The sequence below is a fragment of the Anser anser genome (genome assembly GCF_964211835.1).
Source record: "Anser anser genome assembly, chromosome: 1".
Classification (NCBI taxonomy): Eukaryota; Metazoa; Chordata; class Aves; order Anseriformes; family Anatidae; genus Anser; species Anser anser.
The window spans coordinates 106,089,397-106,109,263 of record NC_139720.1 but is presented as its reverse complement, the minus strand read 5'-3'; the positions used below and the strand labels follow the sequence as shown (position 1 = coordinate 106,109,263).

Genomic DNA, 19,867 nt, shown 5'->3' with positions numbered 1-19,867 from the left:
TTAAACTTCTTAAACACTGTGAGACAGTCAGAATAAACAAGTGAATGAATACTGTTAAGATTGTCACAAAACACTCATTCAGACCCAAAAATTACACTCATAGCAGGATCAAAGAAATGGTGTTTCACAGAAATATGAAAGATTTTCTTAGGATCTAATTTTGGATTTATTATTTTAATGACAAACTGTCAGTCATCATGCCCCTCATAAACCAAAAATCATCAGATTTTCCATTCTCCAGGAAAATTCTATTTTCTTTGGCCAGAGCTCTCACCAACAAGTCTTTGACAGTGACATTTGTTAAGCATATATGCTGACTTTTTCAAAATTTCTATTTTTGAAATTACTGTTCTTGTTTTGCATTCTGCTATGTATTCTTTCACATATTGCTAACTGAAAACTTTTTATGCTTGCCCTAGTTTTCATGATCCTTTACTAACGAGCATGCTAGTATTGCAAGATTTCTTTAGAATTATTTCATGTCATTAATGTAAAACTTCCAGAGCTCTTCAACAGATACAAATACAGGTGAAATTTCTAGCCCAAATGCTGGAACAGGATGTAATAATTCTATCAAAGGCATATCTTTATATAATATTTATTCTGAGAATTCCCTTTTTCATGACTATCTCTTCAGAAGAAATCAGATGAGAAAAAAAATAGTAATTTCCCAAACAATGCAATGTTTTAAAAGCAGGTCCAACAGTATCTTAGATACACTCTTGTCCCTCATTAGTCCTGTTTGATATTCCATCAAGTCATTATGTAGCATACAAGAGGATGGTGAGTGGAAAGCACATTCTAGGATGCTGAAAAAATATTCTGAAAATATTTAAAAGGTAAAATCAAGCTAACTACAATTTTATTTATTTATGTAAAGAAACACTTGTTTTTTGCATTAGGATGACTCATCTTTTAACTGTTTGGCATGACCAGCTCTTATCAGGAAATACTTTTGCCATGGGATCATATCACAAAGTTTTTGGCCTTAAATTAGCTAGGGTCTACACAAGAATGAAAATGTTGTTGCTGTTCTACTTCTGTCTGTTAAAAAGCTACATGAAATACCAGGTTATTTCAGATTAACATTATATCAACAATGCTGAAGCTTCGCTTTCTATAAACAGAACATAAGCATTAAAGGGACTTCTTATCAATATGAGAGACTTGGAAAATGACAGTACTGAAATGAACACACATATTTCAGATGCTTCTGGAATCAGACTAACTTCCATTTCAAGAACAAAACATCATCAAACTATGCCAGTGAGTGAGAAAATATGTCTTTCTGGTCATTTGACTCAGAGTTAATCCTGCATCTGTTATTCATATCAAAAGTATTTGGAAGGAGACTTGAATAAGGAGCAAGGACTCCAGCAGACTTTCTGAGGCTTTTTGTGATGGTGATTATAGACCAAGGAGAATAGTCAAGAGCTTGAGAGACTTAATTTGTTTTGCATATTAAATTGAAGTTGATGCAGTTAATCAGTCTAAGTTTATAATAAAGCAAATCTGCATGCAGTATCCTGTTACTGTCTTAAGTTATCTATCAGGTACACTGGTTTTGACGGAAAAAGCCTAAAGACTTTCACATACTACTAAAATTCAGTCAACACAGTTTTAGATTTTGATGGTTCTTTGCTAAGTTGGGTTCTCTAAGCCCTTTTTCTCAGCAACTCCACAGTCAAGGTTGAATATTCTCTGTCATTAAGGAAATGTGGAAGAGGATAATCCTGGAGACGCAAACCAAAGGACTTTTGGTGAAGATTAAATCTAGCAGCACGCCTAGAAACCTTGAATTAAAAAGGTACCTTTCCATTCATATTTCAGGCAATTATAATTTCTATTGAGTCACCAAACAAACCATAACCCAGGCTCTCCTCTGTGTTTTTCTGCCTTTACTTCAACTAGTAGCTTCTTAGGATGTGCAGCATGACAAAATCCTGTCCTTGAAATGAAGATTTACAGAAAGGTTGCATATAATCATAAAGTGATGATGTACAAATTGCTTAAAGATGATACCAAACTTTTGAACCGTTATCTCCATGCAGCAAGAAGAGCATGAACTTTTCAGAGTATTTGCTTTTTTGTTTGTTTGTTTTGTTGTTGTTGTTTTGTTTGTTTTCAGGGGCTTACCTGGGTGACTCAAATTAAAAGACTTTTTGTGAAATAAATGAGCCTGTTATGAACCTTTTTTTTCAATTGCCTGAGTTCTCATAGGCCAGATGTTCCACATTGGTTCAGCTATGTTATCAGATTTCCATATTTTTTTTTCAATTTCTTTAGGAGAGGAAAAATGGAGGGAAGAAAAGGTAGATAAGCCATTCTGGTAGGACTAGTACGTCTCTTGATTCAAGTGTGGTATTGAGTCTAAAATTCCTCTAAAATAAACTGATGACATGGTGAAGCTTGCCCATAGCATACTGTGCTAAATCTTTGTCCACCTCTCTCGTGAGAAAAAAAAAAAAAAAAGGATTTAGTTGTGCAGACAACAGGTCCACAAATTACACTGAATATGAAAAAAATTGTATATTGTATACGATAATCCTTGGGCAAATCACAACCCTTCACAACATTCAGAAGGCATCTCCAGTACAAAAAAAGCCCTTCTTTTTCCTATCTCACAACCAGTGATGCACTCCTTTTGTTTAGAAATGATGAACTGGCCTCTATGTCACAATGGAGTTTATAAGATAGTGTTGCTTCCTGCAACTCTTAGAGCCCAGGTATTCAGGAAGGGGACTACTACGTTTAGGCTACTTGCTCCTTTTTCTAAATGAATGGCTCAAAGGCAAGCATCAGTCTCACAGTCATCACTGGCTTTAACAGAGTGAAATGCCTCCGAATGGCAGCCTGAACTTTATCTTGAAGTAGCTAGGTGCAAAGCTAGCACGTCATTCAAGCAATAGCCCAGTATAACCCAATGGGTTTTTAGAACTTAAGCATCAGCAACAGAAAGCAGGCCATGAGTGTACATACTTTGAAGCAGCACATCGACACATGGTAAAATCCACCCTACAACAATAACAATAAACATACTGGTTTCATAATCATATTTTCACTGCTAATAGAGATGCACCTAGAGATGTTTCTCCTATATGTCTTTCATTGCAATGCTCTATCCTCAGCTCCTTACAGGAGAAGACTAATTATTCCAAGAGATGATCATGAACATAATTAAGATCAGATCCTCCCCTTGGTACACTGTGCAGACTGCTGTGAATCTAGAGATGACTTTCCTATCAATTACATTAAAATGAACAAGAGGGAGGCCTTTATTTAAAAAAAAAATCTTCCTTCCAGGAGCAAATCTCTCTCTCCCTCTCAGTTTTTTTTTCTTTTCTTTTTTTTTTTTTAAATAAAACTCATCTTGTTATTAGCATGAGAATAAGTGATTGTTGCCATTGCAGTGCTGAATTTCAAGCAGTATTTGGATACCAAATGCACCAGCACTGAATTCAGCACTGTTTATGCTGTCCATGTAAGATGGATCTTTTCATTTATTGTTGAAGGCAACAGACAAAAATTAAGAGATTCTAACAGTCTACATAAAATTTAAGGCACAGCATTTTTGTACCTTGCATGAATTTCTAAACTGCAGACATTATATGAACGTGTTTGTCGTCATTAACATGCATCCATAGTTCAGCAGGAATACCAAAATGTCATATTACATGTAACAGCCTACACAAAAGACCAGCAAATAGATTTTTCTCTTAAGCTAATGGGACTAGTTAATGGACCTTCTGGAGAAAAGGAACAATTTGCAATCATGTCAAAGGCAATCTGAAAACTAAATTAATATGCAGGATATAAATTATCCAGAATGAATCCAATGAATCCAGATCATGATCATTTTGAGATAATGGGTTTCCTACTTTTCTTATTAATATTTAATTGCTTATATGGCATGTTTATATTGTCCTACACATTTTTTGTTTCTTTCTTAGATAACTTTGGCCCATAAATGTGCAGGGTAGCCCCAAATACTTTTTTTTTTCCCTTAAAAAAAGCTTCACATATACACTTTCCTTTCTGATATGTAGTGCTCAGTCTCCAGTTAAACCAAACCACCCTGTAGATCAACATAACTTCAGAATATGGAGAAACTACTCCACTTGATACACTCGTAAATATTAATTACTTTTATAGCATAGCAATACAAATTCTACCACGTACCACAGAACACTGCAGTTATTAAACAGGAACAAAAATACTTATGGAAATGAGGAAAATAATTATTAGTGTTCCTGAAACTCTGTTCAACAACTGTTCAAAGTCTGTTCAACAGTTCTCCAGATATTTGCCCGTCCTTTCAATTTTAACAAGAATAGGTGGAATGAAATTAATCTTGCACCAGTAATAAGAACAAAAATGCTGTAGCTGGTAACAAAACAGCACATACGGTACATAGCAGAAGCGACTGGTCCTAAAATAAACATTTTAATAGTAAAATTCTAATAAAAATAATAGTCAAAGTTCCCAGACTACCACAAACAGTTAAAATTTCACAGAAGAGATTTAATAAATACAATTAATAAAAGAAGCATAATTATGCTGGAGCAAATACACTGTGCATTTTAATTTTTCAAGAGGAAATATAATACGCTGCAGCTGAAGGAGTAACAAAGCAAAAAGAAACAAAGTACAAACATAATGATTTTCCAAGGTTAACGGTTACACCACTGCCTTAAATTCACATGTTCACTACCTATAACCTATAGATATTTTTTTCTTCCTGAAAAGGTAAGATTAGTATGTACTGACTCATGGGCACTTTTTATTGTCTAGCTTAGGAGTGCAAATCTCAAAAATTAGCGTTGTAGATACAAAAAGTAAAAAAAATGTGAAAAATAACTGGCAAAAGATTGGAACAAAAAAGTTATTGCAGAGATATAGAAATTCATTACTTTCATGCTCTGTCAAACTTATAATAATATGCACTTAGAAAGAAAAGCAAAATCTTATTTTAAATGGCATTTGCTAAAGCTATGCTAACAAAAGGATTTGTGGCCCTGTCACGAAAAAACATTGACCCTTGACCTTTTTTCAGTTTAGAGAAGGAGAACAGCCAGAATCTGGTGTATCAAGCGAATGTTTGTTTTGCATAAACATTCTCCCAACTCTCTTAGTTTGCTGCAAAAGACCAAAAATAAATAAATAAATAAATAAAAATCCAACAACAAAAAATGAAGAAGAAGAAAATGCCCCAAATGAAAGGCTCTCGATTCGGAAACAGTGCAAGCCTGATTCTAAACAGTCATGTGACTTCTTTTTTTTGCTAACAGCCATGTGCTCGCGTATCATTTTACTCTGAAATAACTCTGCGGATTTCAGCTCAACCTGCCTTTGCTTATAATGCATGACATAGCCTGTGAGGGAGCCTGAGAACCATCCCTCTTCAAAAGCAAGGTTCCCATGCTTGGCCTGTAACCATGGAAGCAGATGCCTTTTTTGCTTACCCCTGCTTACCTCTTTGCAGCCACGAGCTGCTCCCTATTGTTAAAAGGGGTACGCCTTGATTTTTCTTCGTCGTGACCGAACTTGCCTCTTCTTCAAAGGGCATGATGCTGCAGGTCATTGGTCTAGACTGTTTGCACGGTCCAGAGAACAGCCTTGATGTAACCCTTGCTCTGTCTGTGCCACACCACCAGCCGCGCGACTGCAGACTGTAGGGGGACATCGGAGATCTGTATTTGAAAAGAAGTCCGTCCGATTTTGCCATTGTGCCTTTTCAGTCATCGATCGAATGAATATCGAACCTTCTGTCGTTGCATGTGTGAAATAGATAGCTTAGCAAGCACTTTTGTGCCCAAACCTGTGCAGTGGGCCAAACTCTTCTCTTTTATTCACGAGTATTTTTTTTTTTTTTGCAATATACTAATTTATTAGGTACTTTAAGCAACCGTGTCCTAATGTTAGACCAGCCTCACGACAGATTTTTTTTTTTTTTCTTCCTGAAATCTGCTTGATGTAGCCATTACTGATTTGGGGGGTAGTTTTTAAAAGGTTCTTTCTATTTTAGTCATTCCCAGGTGAACATCAGCCCTCCTAAAAGTACAAGGGGAGGCTGAATCGGTATGAATGCCTCAGAATTGTGAGGGGTTCCAAAACAAAATACTGATTAAAGATTTGCTACCATAAGGAATGAAATACAAATAACAGAGAGGGGAAAAACAAAAAGTGAACTTGGAAAGCTTCAAAAGTATATTCAATAAGTAAAAAAATAATAATAATAAAAAAAAAAATCCAGCAGATAAAGCACATTAAAAAAATACAAAAAAATACATAATATAAATAATATAAAAAAATATAGTGGTAAGAAAAGACAGGCATTAAATAGATTAATGACCTGGAAGTTGTGGCTTAAAACCTAAAAGAATCACATCTCCTTTCTTCCCTAGAAATACTAGATAGACAAATAATTTGGAAAATTAACATCTGATAGCATGGGAATTCTAAAATACTTCTTGCTCTTCTGTACCTTTGTGCAAATATTTTCAGTCATCACCAGACAGCTCTTTTTTTTTTTTTTTAAGACATTTCATTTTTAAAATCATATAGACAGATGTCCAAACAACAGCAAGAAATTCCGAAAATTTTGCTAAGACAGTGAGGAAATGCAGCTGAAGTCTTCAGCCAAAGAGTTCAACAGGACTCCAGGAATCACGGTGTGTGTGTGTGTGTGTGTGTGTTGGGGGGTGGGTGGGGGGAGGTGGGGAGAAAAAGATGCTGTAACACCTTAGAACAGAAAAGACCGAGATGTAGTTAATGTGGAAAATGATACATTCTTGAAATCAATCGGTAAGCAAGTTTTTACTCTTCTTTTAATAAAACGGCAAACTCTCTGACTGCTGCCTGTCAAAAAACAATAACCTAGTGACAGCCACCAGCACCTACTCATTGTAAAATATGCCTGCCTCTACTCTGTTCTAATAAAATGTGGATCGCATCAAAAAGGACATATTCTTCAGGGTGTTGCTTACCCGGCATTGTCTGTATATGACATCAGTATATATATTTTTGAGATACCACTATCTCATACTTCAAGGCATACCTATTTTCTCTAATTGCTGCAGGCAAAGGGGAGGTGCACTAAAGAATAAAGAAGGTTATTGTGACAGATGAAACATAATTCACAATGAGTACTCTTTTCATCCAGCCTTAAGTAGCAGAGGATTACTCCAAGCTGAATTTTAGGAGAGTATGTATGATCTGATTTAATAATATGAGGACAGGCCACAAGCTGAAAAGCAATATAAACCAATTATGCTTTTGCTGAATGTTTAGGGGGTTTTGTTGGTGTTGGTTTTTTTTCCACTCTTTTCTGGAAGCAGAAGAAATGTTAACGTGAAGAGGGTCTGAAGAAACATGGGGAAAAGTAAGAAATACTGAGAAATAAAAATTGGGATTTTCTGGAATGGATATTGATAAATGATTATTCTATATCTCTGCTTCATGGCACTTAAATGAAATAAGATCATGCCATTTCTTCAGTAAATATGCGCTGTGAAAGTAGGTAAACTAATTTTGATACACTTATTGAACTTGCATTGCTTCCGAGAAATTCATACTTGAGTCTTCTAAAAATGCTGCATGATATCAAGTTTAGATATAGATAAGTGTTACCATTAAATAACTTTCTGCTAAATGTGTACATTGCTTTGCTAAGTCATTGCTTTAATATTTAAACAGTAAATAGGTAAGCTTGCATGTGTATTTTATATGTTTGCTTCCTTAAAGTGTGCTTTGGGAAGGACTTAACATAAACTGCTGTATTACATTCTAAAAGTATTTTTTTTTTTTTTTTTTACTGTTTCAGCTTTCATACAGCAACTTTTGTGCATGCGTGCTTGTGTGTGTGATTTAAAACTGCATTCAGGATGTCTGGACATGTGTAGATAGATAAACTGCAGAAACTGGTAAGGCACTTGGCAAAAGGAGTAAACTGTATCTGGTTTTGTCTATAGATAAGTTAATTTAGATTAATTACTTTTTTTAAGTAAAAGGCAACTTAAAAAATATATCTATTTTAATACAAGTGTTAATAAAGTAATCATTGATCTCAAAGAATGCTTCTATACATTCTGTATAATTTAGTATGCCAAATAAAACCATTTTTAGATAGATTCTAAATGTCTTTTTCAAGTCTTTCATCTTGTTTGTTTTAAAATGACAAAATACAAGCCAAACAATACCCATGACCTGTTTTCATACATTTTTACTTTTTAATTACACAACAATTGCTTAGCAGTCAGAGCTAATAAAACTACTGCTAATTGAAAATAAATTATTGCTGGGGTTAGTTGATACCTTTCTGATTTGGGTCTGAAATATGAAAAAAAGATTATTTGGAACAGGTTTTCAGTTATTCAAGTGTTGCTATATATCAGACCAGCTAAAACAATTTAATACCTTAAACCAAATCTTAGATAAATAGATAGCAAGGAAACTGCATTCAAATATGCATCTGAAATAATCCTGAGTTACATTTTCTAAATCAACAAGGAACACAGAAGGTTTGTCTTTCTACAGGCTGTATAACTGAACTATTTAACATTCTTAAAAGTAAGCATAAAACCAATGTATTTCATAAGCCCTAAAATTAATCAGTTAGATTTTGGTGAGTAAGCAGCATGAACTAAGCACATCTCTGTACTATGCTCTTAAAGAAAGTATGAACAGCCAGAAAACTTATCAAAATACAATAAGAAAACTGCTAGATTTCAAGCATACATTTTAATATTTTAGTTCGCAAAGGGAGCAGCAGCCAAAAGACAGTTCAAACCACCTGACAAATAGCAACAAACAACAGCTCTCAAGTCAAAATATTTATTAGGGTGTCATGTCAATGTACAGGCTAGCATATGTGCTAAGGAGAAATTATTCTATTATCTTCAGCTGAGTGAAGCAGTAAAAATGAATGTAAAGATCTATAAATATATACAGAACTGAGAATGTTTCTTTCAAATCACAACCATTTAATTTTTGTTGATCATTTAAAAGTATATCAAAAAGTGTAAAATACAAGTTATTTAAATTCCTGTGACAATTTTAATCTAAATGTTATTCTTACCATGTCACACTGCACTTGCCATCCATTGTAAAGTTTCTTAGTAAGAAATACATACTTAAGCATGTTTAAGGAGCTGAGCAGCGTCTTTGCTACGCTGAATGACATTAATTTAAGCAACATACCTTCTTCTAATAAACTTTCAAAAGATGTATTTTTGAGGTGTTTTGGTATTGGAAGACTGGTTGCATTCGCTTTAAAATTAGCTTTAAGTAGAATCTATTATTTACATTATGGCACATAAAACTTTCAGTAAAATTGCAGATGAAGGTTTTCTTAGGAAAAGCAGGAAAAAGGAGTATCTCAGATCTTGCCACAGCTCAAGATTAACAAACGCTGTTTTAATGCTGAATCAAACTATGATCATTCATATTTTTTGCAAATCTAAAAATACAAGTATTACATGTTATTTTAATTCTTTTCTGTAAAACATACATCAGCCTTACCGATTTTAACTCTTTTCTGTAAAACATAAGTAAGGCTGGCTGGATGTATATCAAATTCATTCCATCATTTTTAATTGCCAGTGTTAAGGTTTTCTAAAAAAGCAGGAGAAGGAAAAAAGAGCTCTTCCCCGTCCCCTGCAAGCAGCTTTGATTTTAACCAAATCTCAGTGCGCAGGTGGAGTGGTCTCAGTCCATACCCTACAAAGCTTTAAAAAACTGTGAATGAAATTAAGATTTGTAATATTTTGGGAGCTACAAAGAATACAGCAGCTCAGGAGGCAGCGCTGGGAACATAAGAAACCACAGACTTTGATTCTTTGCGACAAGCTGGATAGGAGTCAAAGCTGCCACATGTTGTGTGAAAAAATGCCACCCCGGTGTGAACAAAGGGTTTAAAATGGAGTCAAGAAGCGTGCAAGCTCAATGTCTAAGCTTTTCCTGTGAATTGTACTGCCACAACCTGCAGGATATCAAGTGGGCTGGGAAGAATAGAGTGCCTTCAGAAGCTACAATGGAGTAGCGGTGGCCGTCGGTGCGTTCGGGTCGCTATTGTTTTGGTCGTCGTGTTTGCGCGTCCTCACAATGCGCTGCTTTCCTTCAGCGAGAGATCAAATTCTGGGCGCAAAAACCAAGGTCGCAAAATTCACTGAGGAGCTCATGAGTGCAGTAACACCGATCTTCCTCACCGGAGCCTGAGTTTACAGCCAGAGGAAAGGCTTTACCCACTAGATCATTCGCTTGGCTGAGGCCTGAACTGTAGTCTCACCCACGGGAAAGCAGAGTAGTAGAGGTTGCTTGCAAATACCTCTATGGCCTTTTACTGAACTAATAGTTGCAATAATATACGCATTTGTTGGGGTTTATTCCCATAGAAAGAATGCTGAACCTTACTTCCATCTACAGCTTTCCTCCTTTTACCACAACATAAAGCTATTGATCTGCACATTCAGTTCAAAACCAACATCTTTTAGAAATAAACTAGAGAAGATTGCAATAGCAACCCAAAAATGTATAGGTCATACACTAGCACAGATGCTACGCTAACAATATTTATCAGTGAAGGTACTGAAAATCGTATATATTCTACCTAGATAAAGACGGAAAATGCCATATATATTTAAGCCACAAGTAAAGGAATAATATGGAAGGAAACAAATCTATTTTCCCAAAAGATGTAAATAGCAAAAGTATGAGTTCCTCAAAGAGACAAAACAATATACTTATTAGAAAAAATCAATTAAAATCCAAGGCCTGCAAAACCCAATAAACAGTAAATTTTCTAAGAATTAAAGAAACCTTCCGATTTGCTAGATTACGTTTACATTTTTTATTAAGGATTAGGTCAAAAGCCACTGATTTTTAGTTTATGAATGCAGGTCAAGACAAGAACATTTTTCTATTTACCCTGTGTAACTCTGTATAGAAATCAATCTGTTACTTTCATTACAACCACACAATCAATTCCATTTAAAGTACAATGCAACAGCCAAGTCCAAGGACAATATGGATCGCTGAAAATCCTTCATACTGGCTACAGAATTTATTCAGTATGACCGGGATAGTTTTTTTTCTCATTAGTATGCAACAAGCTTTCACAAACAAACTTACCCTGGCTTTGTCTGTTTTTAGTTCAAAGCATAAAACAAACAAAAAAAAGCATACACTAATTTATTGATGGTAGCACTAGTGCATAAGTATTGCTCTTCAGTAAATAATATAAATCATCTATTAAAGAACAATTTTATGGATTAAAGTATCTAAGTCACACAGTCACGATAATTTCTACAGCTGCAATAAAAAAACAGGACTACATGCTAGATAAACCACATGACATACATGCATATAGACGTACACGATGAATGTAGATAATATATTTAAGCAGTCTTCCTTAAAAGGGTGTATTTTATCAACCTACAAATATTTGTAAATACATCCCTCTCATTTTTCTGGTCGCCATAACACTATTCTGAGGGTCCTAAGGAACACAAAGCCACAGCATTTAAAAACTGCAAAATATTATTCATGCATCTCCCTGCACACTCAAAGACTTGAGTATGATCATTTGGACAGATACAATTTAGCCATTTTTTATAAAGATATTGAATGTTCATAATCACTTTAACAGTCCTAGTTCAATATATCAAAATCAAGTCATAATATCAAATTTTAAAACTGTAAAACTGCAAAGTGTACTTTTATTTAGAGTAAGTTTATTCAGGTTTCTTTTGAATGCTTTTGTTTGGTTTTAGCTCCTAATTTATATTTGTGTGTATCTTAGTATATGTGGCTTTTTAATATTACTTTTTCCTTCTTCCTGCCTGAAACATGGGTCTGTGAAGTGAGTATTGCTGTAAATGAATGGAATAGACTGAAAAATATTATGTTCAGAGGTTTCTGCAGAACAAAGCTGCCTGCAATTCTCAATAAAAACCCTACCTTGAATATTCCTAGCATTTGTTCCTTATTTGTCCTTTTATTGATCACTTTGTTCAACTACACGTCTCCCTCTCCAACAACATATCAGGGAAAATGAAAAATGAATCTTCGTGTACTGCTCAGGAGCGTGCAGCAGGATATCTGCTAGCACAGTTGAAGCTGCATTCAGATGTCCCTCGTTTCCCCAGCTTTGATCATTTTGGATGGCACTGAGAGAAAATCTCTGGGTGTTTCTTAGGGTGTCATCTCTGTTTTAATCCAGTGTAAGTTTTTAAGTCAACCTTAAATCATTTTTTCTGCCAACTGGTGAACTAATTAGCAGCATCCTCTCTTGGGGTAATGAGACAGCACACACACATACACGTACGTGTGTGTATACATAAACATGTGAATGTGTGCATTCTGCTTGTTGTTGCAGCTGAGGCTCAAACCACTCTCATCCACTAGTTAAACTGTCAAACTTCACCATATGCATTCTGGCCAAAAGAAAATTGCATAATGCCATATTTCTTGCCCACATATATCGGCACATAAATAGACAAAGGTTTCACAGCACAGAGAGGAGAGAAACTGTCCTGACAGACTTGCATTTATCCCTGCTGCAAACCTTAAATAAGCATACATAAACATCTTTTTCCTCTTGTTCAGCTGTGTTTACTCGCCACTGCTTCCCTCCCCTGGCTTCCACAAGCTCATTTTTCCCCACGTCCTGAACCTGTTTATTTTCCCTCTCCTGCCTGTCTGCCAGCAGCGACGCTGAAGAACCCCCCAACCCAAAAAGCTGCAGCCCCGCTCGCCGCGGTCCCAGGGGCATCCTGATCGTGCAAGTAGGGCGCGGGAGTGAGCCGGTTCGTGCCGCACCGCACCGCCAGGATGGGGCTGCCTCGGGCCTTGGCCATACAAGGCCGGGCTGCCTGGGAGGGCTGCGCTACGTGCAAGACGCAGTTAACTGCACGTGAGGTAGCAGGGAGCTGCAGAGAGAGGAAAATTCCTTTCCCCGGAGTACCCTACACCTATCCAGACATTAAACAGCCGAAACGCAGGTGCCACAGAGGTCACGCTCACCAGCTGGGAGCTGGGCACCGCACTGCTTGGCAGCCCCAGCATCTCCCTCCAGCTGCTCCCTGGGGAGCCACAGCGCCAGTTTTACCAGCAACCTGCCCCTGGGGGCAATTTGAAGGCTGTACCAGACCGACCTGCAAAGCTGGCCCCAGACAGCCAGCTCAGGGCCATTGGAAATGCTGCAGAGCAGCCACATAATCCAGCTCAGAGCCCACAGAGAAGCCGTGAAAGAGACCCACGCTGGTTCCTCACCCCTACATGAATTTTGGTGGCAGCAAGGAAGCCAAAAATGCACGATGCCAGGGCATCCTTTTCAGGGATGAAACCACTTTTCAAGGACGAGTAAAACTCACGTCTTAGAGGTGGGGTGCCTTTTCTTGCAGAAGAGAAATGTAACATCTGCCTGCATTTTTAGCAGTAAACAATCCCAAAATTTCCTGACCCTACCGTGTAAGTTAACAAGCACGTTTTTTCCATGCCACACCAGACCAGACCTGCCAAAGCAGTTCCTCCCTCCCTACACCATTGGACAAGGAGACATTACTTATGGCAGCACCTTCTGCCATCTCCCAGAGCCTACTGGGTCTGCACGAGCCTCGCAGGCCAGTCGAGGTGAGACAAAGAGCAAGCAGACAAAAGGCCAAGAAACACATACAGAAAACAAAGGCCGACAAGCAGTCTCCAGTACAGAAACGTCCCATCAAGCAGCTGCTACAGAGCACTTGGCTGTGTATGAAGCTCTGGCAGTGTGATACCCACAAACACTAGGGCCTCTGAAACCCCCGGGAGCCCAGATTCCCTGGGCTTGGGTGCTACTTCCATCCCCTTTGCCTGGCTACTGGAAAAGACGCTCGGAAAAGCACTGGGAAAGGAAAGCACCACAACTCCCTTCTGCTAGAGCCTGTGCTGAGCACGTACACGGGGAGTAAAGGCAATTCAACCTTCCTCATGTGGAAGTGCAGGAGGTCATCACTAGTACAAGGGGCAAACCTCTGCTTTCTCGTCACAAGGTGTGCTGCTCATGCTGGTCGATGGTTCAACAGGAACAGCACCAGTGCAAGCACACGCCCCAGCCTTTAACCACACTGCGATGCTCAGGACCAGAGACCAAGTGTAACACAAGAGCATTCTCTGCTTGGAGAGAACTTTTCACTGCCTTCCTTAATTTGTAAATTGCCTTCTGTGGGTTTATTTTAGTACCTTGATTCTATTTGAACATAGCTTATTATGATTTAATTTCCTCCTCTCTTTTTTTTTAAATAGAGGATGGAAAAGAAAAATAAATCTCATATGCTCTCAGCATATAACAGTTGATATAATAGACCGAAATGGCTCCTTCTAATCACTCGGGGATTTTTAAGTGCATTTTATTGACATGATAAGCCATTATGAGTCCTTCAGACTTGTTATGGTTTATCATATCAAGGCTTGTGGTTTTAAGTAATATTCCTAATATGCATTCACAGCATCCACTCCAACAGCTTCTTTAATCTCAATTAAATACCATTAAAGATATGTATGGTACCTATGTATAAGTGACACTAGAGCAGTATTTATATGCACTAGTAACAAAATAATGTCAGACTGGCTCAATTGGTTTCCATCTCATCCCACATCCAGGAGTCTTATTTCAAAACATAGGTTCATATGCAAAGGTAACATAATTCAGTGGAATTATGGGGGGGCAAAAGCTTCTGGTGGTGGTATTTTTTTGCTAGGGTTTCTTTCTTTCTTTCTTCAAGTTAGTCATTAAAATGAGATCCTTTCTTGCAATCTCAGCAGCTGCCTGAGCAGCACTTAAAGCCTCTTGATGTATCCCAGCAAAACGAAGGTGATCCCTGCTGTCTAGGACATTTGTTCTCAAAAAGAAATAAAGCAATACCAAAGGTCACCAGGGAGGGCAAAACTCTGACTGCATGGAGCACAACACTGCAGCCATCCTGAATGGCCACATAATGCACCTGTGTCTTCCCCAACCTGCGCCACAGATTTATAGTCTGCCCTTTTATGCTTTTTGTACTTCACACTACTCTGTTTTCCCATCTCATCTTCCTTTTATCTTCACATTCTGGCCTCTCCACAGACACAGGTCTCCTGCCCTTAGAAGAAGAAGAAAGTGGGAAGCACCAAAAAGAGATCGTGTTGAGGCAGAAGAAAAGCAGTCAAAATGAGTATGGCTGCCAAACTGCCAAGACTTTCTGGTAACAAAAGACCAAGAGTCCCGCACTAAGAGTAGCAAAAGAGAGCTAGTAGAAGGTTACAAGACACTAAGAACCAAAGCGTTACAAACTTAGTGCAATTGGTGCAACTCTGAAATGAAAAAGGTACCACTGACAGGCTGAACTAAGGCAGAGGACAAAACAAGACCCATTGAAACACAGCACAAAAAGGAGTGGGTAGTCTGGCAGGGCAGGCACCAAAGTTGGCATAGGTGCAGAGTTTAAAACATCCTAATTTACAGTGGGTTGCCAGTGGCCCATCTAGCCATCTGGGGCAGGGACTGAGAGCAAAACCATTGGGAGGGGTACAAAACCAGAGCAAATCTACAGCACAGGCCACATCCAAAAGAAACTAGGAGCGGCTGCCCCGCGTGGAGGTTGGATGGCATTAATCAGCTAGCTCTGTAGCATCTGCCTCTTCAAGCAGAAGCACCAGGCACGCTTGCCTCTAATTTAAGGAAGAAAAATATATATACATAAAAGATTAAGAGCATGCTTGTCATTTAACTAGTTATGCCAACAGCTGAAACAAAGATGTTCGAGTTGCAAAACTGAAGGATGTAGATCCAAATTGCAGTTATGGTCAGAAAGCTACCCAACCCCCTAATTACTTCATGCAAAAGACCTGCAAAAAAATGAACTAAGTTTTTCACTGTTCTCAGAGGCTGGCCCACCGCTGAGGCAACCTTCCGTACAAAGTGCCACACTTCTGCCGTAATGGATTTTAAGTTTATGATGCACTCTCAGAATCATTTCAATAAAACCAAAGGCTATCAAATGATTTCATAATCAATTAACACTACAGCTTAATTCCCAGTCTGCTACATCCTTCAGTGCTGCTTTGCCACATAATTGACATCTAATTTGCCATACCATACAAACGGGCCTTGTTTATTCTCATTCCATTATCAGTAACTAACTCATTATTCTAATGCACTCTGAAGTATTTTAAAAATAAATGTGAAAGCAAGTTCCACTCTATTCTACATCCATTAGTTATCCTTCCAGGTTAGAAGCCATTTTCAAATCATCATAGCCTTTTCTCTTTATATGTACAAAGTAACTCATTTGTAGCAGAATACAGTCCTTATTTTAGGAAAGCTTGTTGGGGTAACACAGAAAAGCACGCATCAGCAGGCAGCAAGACTGATAAATAGCAGTCCTCAAAAAAATGAAAGTAAATGATGATCATTTTATAATGTTCTACTTTATTTTGATGGCTGGAGCCATCACAAAAAAGAACTTGTAGCAGCCACAAACTACTACAGTAGCAGAAATGCCCTTCCCCTCTGATCTCTGCTGACCCATGAGAAGCATGCCTCCTTGGGTAAGGAGACATTTCTGTTTAGCTGCAAATTCATGGATGTCTGAGCACCACCACCACAAAGATGTTAAGGCCCACTTTACTTTTGTATTGGATGAAAAGTCAGGTAACATATGTCAGTGGTGAATGGCTTAGATAAGTGGGTAACAACTGATCAAAAAACCCACAAATTCCTCCTCTGCTACCTATGGAAACAAGCAGAGCTGGAATTACTGAAAATAATTTATTGCCCACTTATAATCAGAAAAGATATGCTCTTGAGTTTCCTGGAAGGAGCAGCTGTAGAGCAATATCTGATTACATATTTCTACATTCATTCAGCCAACTCTGAATCCAAACAGAAATCCACAAAGATAATGTCACTTGCTGGAACCCTGGGCCTTTGAACTTCTGTCTCATCTGTTTGTGCACCATTTTCATAAACTGTTAGAGACAGTATTGTATAGTTATTTTTCATGTTGTACTCTGTCATTTAGTATTCACTTTCCAATATTATCTGGTTTCTTAAACAAACATTAATGATCTTTGATTGTATACAGACATTGTAAAACTCCATTACAAAGCTCACACTGGGAGTCAAGAACTATTTCATATATAAAATTGCTCAAGAAAAGAGAAAGATTGACAAAAGAAACAACATGGATCAACATTTAAGGCTCTCCAATTTAAATTTTCTTTCACTAGACAGGGTGACCAGAGCTCTGATATCTGTGTTGCTTGCAGTACCTTCTGGTATCAGCATCTGGATTCTTGCTCCAGTATCAACCTTTTAGAAACAGCCATGAATTTTATTTCATATACATATACAGCTCCAAACTCCTCACCCCCCAAGGACTAGAACAAAGTTTTTGAGTCTGATTGTTACAGATCAACCATTCTGATTTTCCATCCCATCATTTTACATCTAAATATAACTAGTTGAGGATTTTCCAGTTTTACAATACAGAAGGCTAACCACCATCTAAAGTATATAGAATAAATAAAGCAAAGAGGAAGGGCTGAGGGGGACTGAGTCTTCATGTTTGTGATTCACCTGAGCTCAACTATACTACACTGAACCCTCAGCCTCCCTGTAGCTTCACCAACATGAATTTTACTGTCAAATAGACTTCAAGTATTTCATTACTTTGAGGGAAGTTATATATTCTCATATACATAACAGAACACAAACTCTTATGACTGCTATTCTAATTTTAAGTTTTGCATATTAATTTTTTACCTTTACTTGAAGTGGAAACAGATACAGATAACAAAACCAATGTGAAAAAGTGTGACATTCATGTCCAAAAATATTGACTATGCTCCTATAACCACATTTTTGTATCCATAGGTACACCCATCTGTCCATTCATCTGTCCACGAATCCAAGATACTTGAAAGAAAGATAATGTACACAGGCTGAGCAACCTGTACGTTAAAGAGAGCACAAGGAACTATTTTAATTTCATGCTTCCCTTTCTCTGCAAAGGTATAGTCCTTAATACTTTGGTATATTTCTAAGGGAACCTAGAAAGCATTTAGAATATATGCTGAGATAGAAAAACTAATGCAGTCCATGACCAAAATGGGAGGTTTTCAGGAATGTATTTGGCTACCTAGCTTAGCAGTTTGACAGTCTTAGTTTTAAAAGCAACTTGAATCTCTACTCCCAGAAATTTCAAGGAAATTGTTCCAAATAAGAGGTGAATATTAAAAACACACTGTTTTTCTTTTTAATTCTTGGAAAATGATCTTGGATTCCTTGGATGTTACTTGTAGGACAGCCAAACAGGAAAGCAGGAAAAGTAAAAGGCCATTGATTTTTTGTTTTCCTACCAATACGAAATGAGCAAGAGTAACTTATTCCATTGTGGGAAGATGACACTGTTCATGGAGACAAAATCTTCAAAATTTAGACTGAATTTAAGGGACACAAATGGATTTGGAGTGAATGCCAAAGCACATTACAAATGACAGAAGTATCACACCAAAGTATCACATCAGTTTATGGACAGGCCACCTACCAAGCAGTGACAGAACCTAGGGCAGAGTGGCACAACATTGCATTAAAAAATAAAAATAAAATAAAATAAAAAAATCCCTCACTGACCTTCTCCACAGAGAAACCCACAGCCTTTGGCTAAAAATCTCTTTCTTGACAGCAGCTAGGAAACAGCTGTAGTTTACTTCCAGCACTTATCTCCAACTTCTGCCCGCAGACAATAAATACTCTTTCATTTCAGCAGGGTTTGGTGAGGCTGGAGCTGCCCTTCAATTAGCTGTGTATTCTCTTTACTCCAAAATGCTAAATATTTGCATGCAGTCTGGCTGCACCATTCCAGCTCTTGTGTGACTTATAGTGGGGAAGCCATGATGTTATTCAGGAGACGGAAAATGAAATGTAGCCCCATTAAGCAACAGCCGTTAAGGTTGCCCACATTCACAACAAGGTACAATCATTCCTCCACTGCATCTAAAGCACCTGCATTTCTGTGAATTGGTCAGCCATAAAAGGCACAGACAACACTTCGTGGTAATTTCAGACACCTCTCCAGAACTATGCAATGCTATTCTTCTACTCATAGAGTTACCCTGTGTCCCTTTGGGTCTGATGTTACACAATTTAAGAGAACACAGCATTGTAGGAGATGAAGTACAGTGGAGCAGGATTCACACAAGAACATCATGTAATGTTCTGTAAAGACTGCTATGATTTCGGAAAAAGACAATTACAAGTTCTCTTCTCTGGAAGAAAATTAAAGGAATATTTGGTCTTCCTCCAACAGGGCAAAGACGCCTTCATCTCTTTGTCTCATCTAAGAACAAACAAGATGCCTGCTGTTCAGGGATAGACATGGCAAGGTTTTAATTTTTACTGTGCTTTTGTTTTTGTTGTAAGTATTGTGGTCCTTCTGCAAATGATTTGAAAACATACAATCACCAGTCAGCAGCTCACTACTCCCAGCTTAAAATGTTTAAAGGATGGTCTTACAAAACTGAAATTTGGAAGATCTTTCTTTCTGGGAAGCATACCGAAAAATTGGTAATGACAAGCCATCAAAAGCTTCTACAGGTGTATCACTGAGAAAAGGAAGACTAGAGAAACTATGTGCCCTCTCTGGAAGGAAACAGGAGATGTGGTTACCTGTCACATGAAGAAGGCTGAAGTACTCAATGACTTTTTTTTGTGCCTCATTCTTCACTGGCAGGAGCTTCAGCCACATTGCCCAAGCTCCACAAGGCAAAGGCAGGGACTGGGGGAATGAAGAACAGACCACTATAGGAAAAGATCAAGTTCAAGACCATCTAAGGAACCTAAAGGTATACA

At 37.8% G+C, this 19,867-nt stretch overlaps 1 protein-coding gene across 7 annotated transcripts in view; it reads right to left on the bottom strand.

The window, feature by feature from the left end:
• Positions 1–19,867, bottom strand: part of LOC310892820 (uncharacterized protein) — a 460,614-nt gene that overhangs the window by 236,758 nt on the left and 203,989 nt on the right. For 2 of the 7 annotated variants that reach the window (XM_083821048.1, XM_083821049.1), the window contains one exon: positions 5,473–5,690. The exons of the other annotated variants lie outside the window; for them this stretch is intronic. In XM_083821048.1, coding sequence (XP_083677174.1) covers positions 5,473–5,683 — 211 coding nt within the window. In that variant the 5' untranslated portion in view covers positions 5,684–5,690. The remainder of the gene's footprint in view (positions 1–5,472; positions 5,691–19,867) is intronic. 7 annotated transcript variants of the gene reach the window in all.